A 12,639-nucleotide genomic window follows, 5' to 3' on the forward strand; every position below is an offset into this window, starting at 1 on the left:
AGGTAATCCTTCTATGATACACTAAAAATAATAAACATACACAATTTCTTTAGAGGCTTATTTTAGGCTGAATATAACACTATTTGTTTATTAACAGGCGGCAACAATGGTGCTTTTATTGTTTTAAGCGATTAATCGGAAGTTGCCATTTTCGGTAGGAATGCTACTTCCTCTCCGGTTCCCAAATTGCTGGCCTTGCAACGTTCAGTTTCGGTGTTTCGTCTAAGCCTCACCAGCTCAGACCAACACAACGTATTTCGTGGAATGGCATCAAAATATGGATCTAGGCCTGCCGGTTCGGATGGCAGTGATCACTGGCACAGAGAAAGCATCGCATGGCAGTACAAAATCAGGTATGCGAAGATTTTACAGAAGCCACGTAAGCGAATGTTGGAATGGCTTGGGGAAACCGTTAACGTGATTCACTCACAGTGTGGTTACGTAACCTTGACCTTACAGATCTGGCTTCATGGAGAGTGAGGGGTATTCAAGAACCAAATCGCCATGAAAGGGCGCTGGAATGAAATGCGTGAAGTAGGACTTGGAACAAGTTTGTTTTGAATTCAAGGTTTCACCTTGATGGTTATGAACCTGTGCCTTGAAAGTCAAATTTACAAGTCAGTACTGAACATCTGTGAGCAGATCTATGCATAAAGTGAAATGTTGTCACAGTAGTGGTAACTGGTTTGTTTCTTTCATTCTTTTCAGTTATCTGTTTTAATTTCATTTTGGTTGATATAATGCAAAACATTTGTGTCTGAGAAAAACATTACCTTGACAGTGTATTGAACCATATTTTGCAATTTTATAATGGACCCCTGGAGAGTTCCATGCCTACATGACTTATTTGGTTACAGAGGCATGTCACATGATCCATACTTGCAAAGTTGATTGGCTCTTCAAAGTTGTGGGCAACGAAGTGATCGAGAGAGGCAGAATGTGCAAACAGAAAGCTTCGGTTTTTTTTCGGACTTTTTGTTTCATATTTTAGTTTTCTTATGATGGCACTTCGAATTTAATGTACAGTAAACGTTTGGTTGTAGCAATGCAGGCTATCAACTGAAGAAACAGAGGACAGCTAACTGAATTTTACGAAATTCCACATGGATCTCCTGAATTCTTGTGTGATGCAGCTTTACGAAATCATCATTGTAAAACAGTTTTAAAAAAATGAGTGAACAGATCTTATGCAGATGTGGAAGATGCAATAACTTTTTGTTGCATGTTTATGGGTGTTTCACTCATGATGAATTCACTTATATATATCCATAATGGGCTTTTACATGTATGACCATGTAGGCAGCCATACTCCATTTTGGGGGATGTGCATGCTGAATATGTTCTTGTTTCCATAGCCCACTGCACGCTGGCATGGATTACAGGATCTTCTTCAAATCTTCAAATTGGAAGGTCAGCCGTCATTACTGACTATTAATGACCTGTAACATCTTTAATGAGTGTATTTGATCTACTTGCATATACACACGAAGGGGGTTCAGGCACTAGCAGGTCTGCACATATGTTGACCTGGGAGATCAGAAAAACATCCACCCTTTACCCAGCAGGCGCCATAAATGAGATTCGAACCTGGGACCCTCAGACTGAAAGTCTCAGCGCTTTAAGCACTCAGTTATTGCACCTGTCATTTCTACAAGTCATATCCTGTTGACTGATGAGACAGTGAAAGCGGCCATGGGGTAAGACCAAATGCAAAGCAGAAATCATTCTTCTTTTTTTCGATCACATAACACAAAAAATATCTTAACTGGTGACAAGTTCATCAAGTGAACCCTCCATTGTCTTTTTCATTATGTGTAAGAACAATACCAACGCCTCTGGGGTTCACTAATGCAGGGACTGAAGAGACAAAGTGTCAAAGTCATACATGTTTGCATCTTTTGTCTGTGTCAATGGACATTGGTATTGCTCACATTTGGGATAAAAGTTAGATATGCAAGATGGCTGCAGAACTCTCCAGGTATCTGTTAGACTGAGGTGAAGTCTTACACTTAGCATAAAACCCACTGGTAATCAGTTGTATATATATATAAAACTATTAAAAGGATTCTTTATGAAATGAGATTGAATGTATGGTGCAACATTACAGATGCAAAGAATGGATTAAACATTAAAACAAACTTGAATTATTAAAAATTGAATTGTTAGGGTTTGTTCCAGTGTACCTTTTATTTACCTGTGTGCTAGCTGAATTGGTTGCATAAGCAGCAGTGACTTGAAGTTGTGTCCCTTGTACAGGAGAGAGTTACCACTCTTTATTGTTTATTGAATAGTAATATATAGAGATTAAGATATTTTGATGAAAGCATAGACTTTATGAATGAAAGTTGAAATACGACTCTTGCTAACAAATTTATCTACTTAATGATTATTATTATGCCAGCCCTGAACAGAATCATAAAAACTGCCACCACAATTACCGAGGCTGATCTACCTTATCTAGACGACATATATTATAAAATTTAAAAAAAGATAAAAAAAAGAGCAAAATCAATCAGCCAGGATGAATCACATCCAGCTTTTGGGATTTTTTAGATGCTCCCCTCTGGTCGTCGGTACAGAAATATAAGGACGAAAACCAATCGCTTGTTGTGCAATCAACAACCACTAACCTGAAGATCTAGTCATCAGTCCCATCCATATGTGATATGCAGCTTATGTTTAATTTTAAATGTGTGTGTGTGTGTGTGTGCAAGTTTTCATATTGATATGCACATGCATGTGTCCTGAATTCTACTGTATCTGTGTTTGTGTATGATTTTCGATTTATGTTTGTACCTTATATGTACTATTCTCTCCCCCCCCCCCCCCCCCCCCCCAATATTCCTTGTGACCTCGGTACACTTGGTAGTAAAGACATATTCTAATTTCTATTCTATTCTATTCTAAATAGTTTCATCTGATGATTAGTGATGTTTGAATACTTGATAATCATTTTTATGTTGGTTTCTACAAACAAATAAGATTAATTATATGAGGTACAAAAAACACAAATACATAAAGAAGTGACTAAATGTAAAACAAATAAACAAGATTTACTGAAATAATTTTTTTTTTTTTATTCAACTTCAAGCATTGCACTATGATAAAATGATGATAGGGGGTTGGGTGTGGCAGGGGTGCAAAAGATGGGGAGTAGAAAATGAGTGAGAAAAGGGGTAGAGGGAGGAAGAGAGGGAGAGCAAGATAAGGAAGTCGAAGAGAGAGAAGAGGGGAAGAGAGAGAGAAAAGGGGGGGTGGAGGATGTGGGTGGTGGGGCTGGGGGTGGGAGGACATATGTATAGTAAAAGAGGAAGCATAAAAAGAACTCGGACTGAAAATTACGTCAAGTATGGCACAACAACATACTTGTACTACTTTGACATAGCTACACTAATTACGTCGCTGAGGAAGGTCCGAGACCGAAAATTTCGTTCTTGTGCAAAAGGTTTGTTGTTTGTTTTTATTTCTAGTTTTATATATATATATATATTCATACAGTAAAAGAGAACTTTAAAAGTAGGTATTGCATGCACATAATGAATAGAAAAATCCTGTGGTAAAATACACAGGTCACTTCCTAGTATGCAAAACTAAAACTAGTTTTGTTGCTTTTTGCAGTTCCCTGAACAAGGCAAGGCTGCGTTTGGATGTCTTTCTGCATGTTGTACTGGGTCTGTTGATGTTGGTACGCCTTGCCCCTGGACTTACCTCCCTTTTCGGCTTCAACATCATTGCTCTGCGGCGCTGGGACATGCCACATCCTCGTCCCTGGGAGTATGCCTGGATCTTTAGCCTGGTCTCCGCAGTGATTGGCTGGCGCTCGACCCCTCAGAACAACACCTTCCTGCTTAAACAGTACATGGTTGGCACTGTTATTTTTGGACTTCTGCCGATCATTTTCGGCATTCTGGATTTAAAAGGTGACATGATGGCCTACTTAAGTGAGCGGAAATACACATACGTCATGTTTGGCATGCCAGCAGTGGTGTTGTGGGGTCTGTTCCTTATCATCTGCATTCAGCTGCACGCATTTGGAATTTACTTCAGTATTGTCTTGCTCAAGGCATGGAGGCCCAGGACTAACATTAACAAAGTGAAAACTCGATGAAAGGATGCAAACTGTCAATAGAACATTTCTTTGGTTTAGGTTAGATGACACCTTTTTTCTTCTGTTCTTCTTGTGTAGAGTTTAGACATGTCCAGTCTTGCCTCTGGATCTTGTTACGGTATACCAACTCTTTACTCTCGTTGAAGGCAGTGTTGAATAATCATGAAAATTAAAAATAGCTTCTGAACTTATGGTTGTGGAAATATTTTTGACAATGACAAAAAGAAACATCATCTTGAACATAAATTTCTTGAGGTCATCATGAATCAAAAATGGGTTCATGAACGAGTGCTTCTGAAAAGTTATTCTAGTTTCTACAGCACAAGATATGTTCAGGTGTTTATTTTTCTTCCTGGTTTGGAGCTATCAACTACAAATCAGGTAATAATACTGGCACATATTTATCAGTTTCCATGATCCTCCCTGTACTGACTGATACAGCCACCCATCTTATTGCCCAAGCGTTGAAACTAAAGCCAGTATTGGAAATGACAGGTTCAGTGCTTATTAAGTTATATGCAGTATTGTGTTTCTATCAGTTTGTTACCTCGTTCAGATTTTTTCTTACCCAGCCCATGGCTGATTATTTTTCAGCTGGATTTTGAAACTTTGAAGTAATTGGCATACTTCAGATTTTTGTTGCTTCGGTCAGTGTGATAAATAGCTAACTCTTGTCATGGTTCTTTAGAATGAACTTTCTATCAAATCAACATTAAATTACAAATTAGAAGAGAAAAAAATATATGTATAAGATTGTGACCATACATATATGAAATAAATGCATATGAAACTGAAGTGTAACAAAAAAACGAACATTTCAGATTGGAAAAAAGTCTATAAAAAAAACTTTGCTAAAATGGCAATTCAGTGTCTGTATAGTGTATACCATATAATGTTCATTATAAATATAATACAAATAATAAAAAGGTTTTTTAAGCTGTTCCTTCTGCCCGAGAAAACCAGTTGTCATTATTTGATGATAAAAAGTGACTTGTAGGGGTAATAGTACTAGTAGTTAGGTAAACGAGATTGTTTAAACACAATGAATAATGTTATCATTCAGGATATCACTGTTTATTTTTCTTTACATGTTTGTGTGTGTGCCTGTGTTATTTTGCAAAGTGGCTACAATCACAAAACAAGTAGTACTAATATGGGCTGTTCTTCATGATTGTACAGAACATTTTTTTGTTCAATAAACATCAATATACCTTTTGGTAAAACTGATCTTTTTAGAGGCAACATATCTTTTGGTTAATTTTAGAATTAAATGTTTAGACTCATGTATTAATGATTTTAGAGGAAAGGAGTGCAGAACATAATTAATTTAGCATGTGCTGAATTGACATCAGCAAAATGGTATCAGTGTTTAAGAAGCCTTTTGGTTTTATCTGTTGAACTCATTAGCTTCATAAAGATTGTTGGTGATACTGTCAACTTGTGTATATTCACCAAGTTAAAGAAACTTTGAGCAGACATTCATTTAATTTCATATTAGAGTTTTAGATTGTGTCACCATCTTGTAAAATTACAAAAGAATTTAAGATGCTTATCAGTATGTCTTATTTCCAAGATGCTTATCAGTATGTCTATTATTTTGCAGTATTTTCTTCAGCTGAGGTGTGGGGTTTTTCTTTTTAAGGTTTGATATTAAATATTTTGTAATATTGATAGATCTCATGCTGTTTATGCTTGTGTCATTTCTGGAGTTGTAAATATAAGTAAATTTTATCTTAAGATGCAAGCTAAATTGCTAATGATCGACTTTTGTTCATCTAGTCCACTATTTGAATCTGAAATATCAGTGTTGGAATGTTCCATTTGTAATGAATTTGTAATAATTTTTCTTTCTGATATACGCACAAGAGAATGTGATCCATTTCATTACAGCTATGTTGACAATTATCAGCTGGATGAAAATAAGTGAGGTTTTTGGGTCTTCTGTCGGATGACAGTAATTCATATTTCTAGGCCCATGCCAGAAACTGAGAAAGTTGTGGGTGGACACTTCAAGTTTATATTTATTATACATGTTTTTAAAAAGAGTTTGAAGGCAAGAATGTTTTCATATGTTCTGTCATGTTCAAGTCTGCTGCAGAGGTTTAAACTTTGAACTTGAAGTGATGTGTATGATACTGATGATTAGAAGGGAAAAAAACTCATGTAAAAAAGAGAACTGTGCCAGCCTGTAGTTTCCCTGGTGACTTCCAGACCTTGTCACTTGGTTATTAGTATGTGATAAAGACTAGTAACAGAAACTTTTTCAGGCTGGTGATTTTGCATCTTGTGAAGAAAATTGTGATGCACATGGAGTTTAACTGTCAATTTATAAAAAAAAAAATAATAATATTAATAATAAAAAAAATAGTGGGTGTTTGGGTGGCGTTAGATTATTTTAACATTATCAACTATGTTTACAATAGTAAATCAATTTGACAGTACAGCTTGGTAATTTGGATGGATCATTTTACCTTGCAGTGATCAACTTTCCATATTATGTCAATATGTGTCACTGGCTGTGAGCTGTTCACTGTATTCCTCGGGTGTGCATTGAAATTTGTATTGGAATAGCAAAGGAATGTGGTTGAAAACTTTTTTTCTCAAACCACTTCTTCATTTGTGCTTGCATATATTGTACTTGGGATGGCTTTAACTTCAGCGTATACAGTGGGCTTCAGGTTAATTGGTAATACCACATTGGCGATAATGGTAGAGAGCGGAATTTATTTCAGTCTTTGTGTTTAGTTGATTTTTCCTGTGTTTTTAGGTACTGAATAACAGGCCCTCTATTAAACTTTCATACCAACTGTGAACATCAAAAGATAAACTGTGGATGCTAGTTAACATACCTGACAGACTGCATTTTTTCCTGTGTTCATGTTGTATATCTACAGCGCAGCAATCTTGGTGCAATGTCTTAACTGATACATGTATGTCTGCATCTATGGTAAATGTTTCCCCTCCCCACCCCTTCTCCAATGATTAAAACAGGAATTAAAAAAAGAAATCCTTATCTTTTCATCGCATTGCGTTTTGTCAGTAAAATTTGGGATTCTCAATTTCTTGTGTTCAACATTTGTATTAAAATGTTTTGCATTTAAAACCCAGATATTGCCGTCAAAAGAGGGCGCTAGCCAGCGGGACAAAGGGGAGGTTACCTGCTTCCGGGAGGTTATCGGCCGCAGTTTCGTTTTCTCCGCATAGGCGGATAGTAGTTTGCACAGGACAGGAATGTCAGACCCCTGCCGGAGTCTGCACTAGTTGGGTCACGGTAAGTATGTTATTTAAACGTAATTTTAGATAGAAAATTTCCTTTCATGTGCTCCAACTGCATCAAAACTTTATTCAGTTCCATAATTCATTATGAAAAACGTATTACTACTTGTACCAAAACATTGCACAGTTAAATGTTGGTCAAAATTAAGGTTAAATTAATCTGTCAATGCATTATTGGAATCCAACTCTATTAGTATCTTTAAATGTTGGTCAAAATTAAGGTTAAATTAATCTGTCAATGCATTATTGGAATCCAACTCTGCTAGTATCTGAATCTTGGTTGTATGTCTTTTGCACAAACTTTCTGCTATTGCTTTTTCTCATTGGACTCACTTAATGTCTAAATCAGGCACTTTTATATCAATTTTATAGCCTGCTAGAAAATCTAGATGTTGCAAATGTGTCGTGCGAGTCACCACATCCTCACCCAACCATGTTCCTGGGTAGTTTCATTAACGAAAGAAACTGAACAGGCTGTGCACAACTCATTTCACTGTCACCCAATAAAAAAAACAATGTTCTCTTTGGTCAAATTTATTTTCCACTCTGGCTTACATGAGCACGGATACAGTAATGTTTCTTAGACAAACCTTCCATGGCTGACATAAAAGATTGTTACATAAATCCACCACAAACATTGAAGTGGAAGTGAAAAAAAAAATTCCAATCATCTGAGCAGGGCATAAAGGCCACAGAATTTGAGACAAAATTTTCCTATATTTGATGATAATCTTGCAACAGGTCCATTTCAGTTTGGGATTATGTATTCAAAGCTTCCTTTCATATCTTGGTTTCAACCAAGCCCAAGACATCATACCTGCAGTGTTGGTAAAAAAAAACATCAGCAACATTTCCAACAAAGTAAAGATGATTCTTGACTGTGTGGTTCCAGTCTTCCCACTGAGCCCACAGTACTCTCGACTCTGGGTGGAAGCGGGCCACATGCCATTTAATGGGGGTTTAAATCCACATCAATCCATGATGCTAATAACTTCACCATAGTGGCTGTTGTGAGATGATCTTGATCCGTTCTTTCATACCGACATTAAAAAAAAAAAAAAAAAAATCAAGGATCACAACAGCTGAAAGGCCTTAATGACGGACACAATAGTCAAGTGGTTAAGCACTGAACTTTCAATCTGAGGGTCCCCAGTTCGAATCTCGGTAACGGTGCCTGGTGGGTATTAAAGGTGGAAATTTTTCCAATCTCCCAGGTCAACGTATGTGCAGACCTGCTAGTGCCTGAACCCCTTTCGTGTGTATATAGAAGCAGATCAAATACGTACCTGTAATCCATGTCAGCGTTCAGTGGGTTATGGAAACAAGAACATACCTAGCATGTACACCTTCAAAAACAGAGTATGGCTGCCTACATGGCAGGGTAAAAACAGTCAAACACGTAAAAGCCCGCTTGTACGCAGAAGAAGAAAGGCCTTAATGAATAATGGAAACATTCCATCATTTGTTAAATCGCTGAAAATGGTTTCAGTTTGCATTTAATCCAAACAGGTCTTCCTCTTCTTCTTTGTTCATGGGCTGCAACTCCCACGTTCACTCTATGTACAAGAGTGGGCTTTTACATGTATGACCATCTTTACAGTTCTGTGTCTGGCATTTTTGTTTGAATGCCAACATGGACTCAACTGCTTGTCATGCTTGTTCATCTAGCCTTGTCCTGCAAGATTCCTTTACAAGCAAGACCTGATATTTGAGTTGTTTGTTCCTGGCCATACTCGGATGTAGTCATGTTGGCATTAGTCTGGCAAAAAAATCCTCACAGGGTGAAATAACTGTCAAAACTATGGAAGGCATTTTTCTGGCAAAATAATTCTCACAGAGTGATTGCAATGAAGTCTATTTTTTCTTTTACCAGAATTACTGCTCTTCAGTTTCTGATCAGCTGTATGCAAAACTCTTTCCTGCACTTTAAACTATGTACAATGTATACAATGTATACAATGTATGCATATTACACAACCTTCATTCTTCACATACATTTGTCCAAATGTACACAGGATCTTGATGTAGGTTACACATGCCTATATGCTAACAGGGGCACACAAACCCTTGAACAGCATACATACTATCTCAAAATCTCACCATCTGGAACATGATTTAAAAAAAAAAAAAAAAAAAATCAGGAACAGACAATATGGCCATTCCAGAATGTTAGGCATTTACTGTCACTCTTTCTTTCTTAAACCGGCAATCTCAGTATCTGTACACTGATGCAAACACATGCACAATCTTTCACATGCACTTTCCAGACCACACTTGTCAGTTTTACAACAGTACACTCAACATAATACTTGAACAAATCTGGTAAAAATGCACAGGCTTATCCATCCAATCAGGCAGTCAAACTTAACACAGAACAACACATTATTCTGGAAAAAATGCACAGGCATATCCATCCAATCATGCAGTCAAACTTTACAGAGAACAGCACATCATTCCCATCATGATGTGTGTCAGCACAGGTCAACATCCCCCCCATGTCAGTCTGGCCACATGGTCAGTTTTTCTCTTGGTTGGCTTGATGAAACCCAGGAACTGTAACTCAGACACTGCCTGAATGAACCTAGCCCTGGAACCATGTTAAGGAACTTTATGGAGAAAAGTCTAAGAAAGTTATATAGTACTCCAACCTTTGAGTTGGTCTCACATGGAACTGAAAGCAGTAATTGTCGTCATCATCTGAATAACAGATAACAAACTTCAAATTTTATTATACACATATTTCTTAATTTGCTCAATCGCTCTGTCAAATATTTAACAAGAAATAGACCCCAAATTATATGATTTTTCCTTTTCTGATCATGTCTTCCTCCATTCTACTTTCCTCCTGTTATTTAAGCATACAATGACATAAGTTGTAATTGTTTACATGTACCTTCAAACATGTCCGTTTCAAATGGATCTAGAACACTCTACTTTCTGCTATTATTCTGAGCTCTGACATGCACATGAAAACCATATTTACTGCAATGGTAGTTATACTATTAAGAAGAAGAAAAAAAAAATATATATATATATATACATATATATAGTTTATAACGAAAGTTTTACTGTAGTGGTTGTTGAACTATCAGAACACTGTTCATTACCAACATTAAAAACATTTCAAACCATGAAACCAACTACAATGGAACATTTCAAACTATGAAACAAGTACTTGTCTCATGCCTACCTCAATGACATACCAAGACAACTGCATGTGCAAGTAACATAAATAAGGATACTGTATCACTTTGTCTGGTTTTGAAGACTTCTTGTTTTCCCTTTCTTCTGCAGTCACAATGCTTGCAAAAGCCTGAAAACAGATATATTTCATATTTTGCAAATAATAGTTATCTGCTTGTGAAACAACTGCATCATATTATTGTATTAACAATTATCATACAGTCACAACAGATTTCTCTGAATGAAATTCAGGTTCTTTCTCACGGGAGAATGCCTCACCATTATTTGGCATCACCCTTTTTTTCCTGTGTGCATGTTTATATTTGTTAATCTATCAAAATGGATATTTCCACATGCTGTGGATTCTTTTACAAGCACTTTGTTCATTTTTGCCCACTGGAGCCTGGTTTATCATCTTATTCTAAACACGTTTCCCCCTCCCCTCCTCCCCCCAAAGAAGTTGGGTAAATAGGCTCTCTTTCTCTGTGTCTTTTTATATGGTGTGTGTGCATCATCCATTGAAAATTTGAATGAAATGATTTACTGACAAGATTTTTCTGCAAACTGAAGGCTTCAAATGATTAACTAACCTGTAACCAGTCAAAGAGGTTGATGAGCTGTCCACACTCCAGGTGCAGTTTGTATGCAATGCACACATCTGGCATGGTGGTGGAAATGCTGCCATCGTCCACTGCACAGCAGTCACACTGCAGGAAAAAGAGAAATGAAAAAAATTATGTATGCCTTTCGTTTCATACATGACAGAACTGATTCCCCCTACCCCCATCCCCTAATTCTTTCCTAGAGAAAGCTAAAATTCACATCTACCCAATTTTTTTTTTTCCTTTTATTTACCTACAGGGAAGTAAATAGAATTGTTTTCTGGCTGTGTCAAACTCAAGGAAAATAAACCTCCTGTACCGTCTGTTGCAATGCTTTTCACCAGCCATCAGCTCCAGCTCAGTCTTTTCAACCAAAGAATAAAAGTGAAACAGAAATGTAAAGTGAAAATACTCTATCTGAAAGAAAATAAACATGTAATTAAGTAAGAAAGGTGCTCAGCTTCCTTCAGATCCTCTACATGAGTAACATCTTTCAAACAGACATCCTTTGTACTTGACAATGTTCTTCACTTACTCTCAGACCCTATGAATGTAAATTCCATGAAGGCAGCTCTGTCAGTCACATGACTTGAAAACTGCATTCTATATGTTACAACAAAAAAGATATGGACAAGGTTATTTTTCTTTTACAGCTACTTCAGTCTGGAATTCACCCATGCATGAAACTTGTCTCTTTTAAGATAACAGCCCAGCCAACAGCAAAGCATGCACTGCCCCCCCCACACCCCTCGAATCCCCCATGCACCTCCTCACATGACTGCACATGAACGCACACATGCATGCACTCATACACTTAAGTGCACACAAACACATGCACTCACACATGAATGCACACCTGCATGCACCCCCACACTCTACCTGTAAGTAGTGGGCCGGGTTGCTGAGAGCCTGATGGATGGCGGAGCGTGGGGCTGCATACAGGTGATGTTTTACGGTGGCAACATTGTCATAGTACAGAATTTCATACATCACCACTGACTCGCACTTTGGAAGGTAGCTCCTGAAATCAGAGGTAAGTATTCAGTCCTCAAATCAAAGTAAATCAGTTTCAGTCCTAAACTCATTTTTGAGAAAATAACGTATCACATATGCATGTGGCCTTATGTTATCAACAGTGTGACAATGGAAATAGTCAACAAAGTGACAAACATTTACTTGAAAGAGGGAACAATACATCTATAATAATATATAACCAATAAACAGAAATGCTCTTCTTTTTTTGTTTTGTTTTTTACATGATTTTATACATGATTATTTTCTCTACTCTCTTTTAACATTTCCAAGGAGGTGACTTCACATGGCAGAACAATACAATACACAATACAATACACAATACAATACACAAACTTTATTGTCTATACTTTGGTACAGAGATTTTCTTTTTGGCAGCAGCACATGTCCAACATAAGAAAACAACAAACAAATAAAATGAATAAAATAAATAGAAAA

The 12,639-nt window shown here is 37.0% G+C and overlaps 2 protein-coding genes across 4 annotated transcripts in view; one reads left to right on the forward strand and one right to left on the reverse strand.

Annotated features, from left to right (window-relative positions):
• Positions 1–153: 153 nt before the first annotated feature.
• LOC143282941 (protein jagunal homolog 1-like) lies at positions 154–7,121 on the forward strand. 3 transcript variants are annotated; one of them, XM_076588841.1, is made up of 3 exons: positions 154–353; positions 1,356–1,410; positions 3,619–7,121. In XM_076588841.1, the coding sequence occupies exons 1-3, from the start codon at positions 278–280 to the stop codon at positions 4,106–4,108; spliced, it is 621 nt and encodes a 206-aa protein (XP_076444956.1). In that variant the 5' UTR covers positions 154–277; the 3' UTR covers positions 4,109–7,121. The 3 variants fall into 3 exon arrangements, with proteins under 3 accessions (XP_076444956.1, XP_076444958.1, XP_076444959.1); XM_076588843.1 differs by lacking the exon at positions 1,356–1,410; XM_076588844.1 differs by lacking the exons at positions 154–353; positions 1,356–1,410 and adding an exon at positions 495–617.
• The window catches only part of LOC143282940 (origin recognition complex subunit 3-like), a 31,180-nt gene continuing 24,277 nt past the window's right edge, over positions 5,737–12,639 (reverse strand). The window contains exons 17-20 of the mRNA XM_076588840.1: positions 12,049–12,190; positions 11,158–11,274; positions 10,627–10,697; positions 5,737–9,971 (exon numbers count right to left, since the gene is read on the reverse strand). Coding sequence (XP_076444955.1) covers positions 9,866–9,971; positions 10,627–10,697; positions 11,158–11,274; positions 12,049–12,190 — 436 coding nt within the window. The 3' untranslated portion in view covers positions 5,737–9,865. The remainder of the gene's footprint in view (positions 9,972–10,626; positions 10,698–11,157; positions 11,275–12,048; positions 12,191–12,639) is intronic.

This window comes from Babylonia areolata, chromosome 6 (assembly GCF_041734735.1).
Source record: "Babylonia areolata isolate BAREFJ2019XMU chromosome 6, ASM4173473v1, whole genome shotgun sequence".
Classification (NCBI taxonomy): domain Eukaryota; kingdom Metazoa; phylum Mollusca; class Gastropoda; order Neogastropoda; family Buccinidae; genus Babylonia; species Babylonia areolata.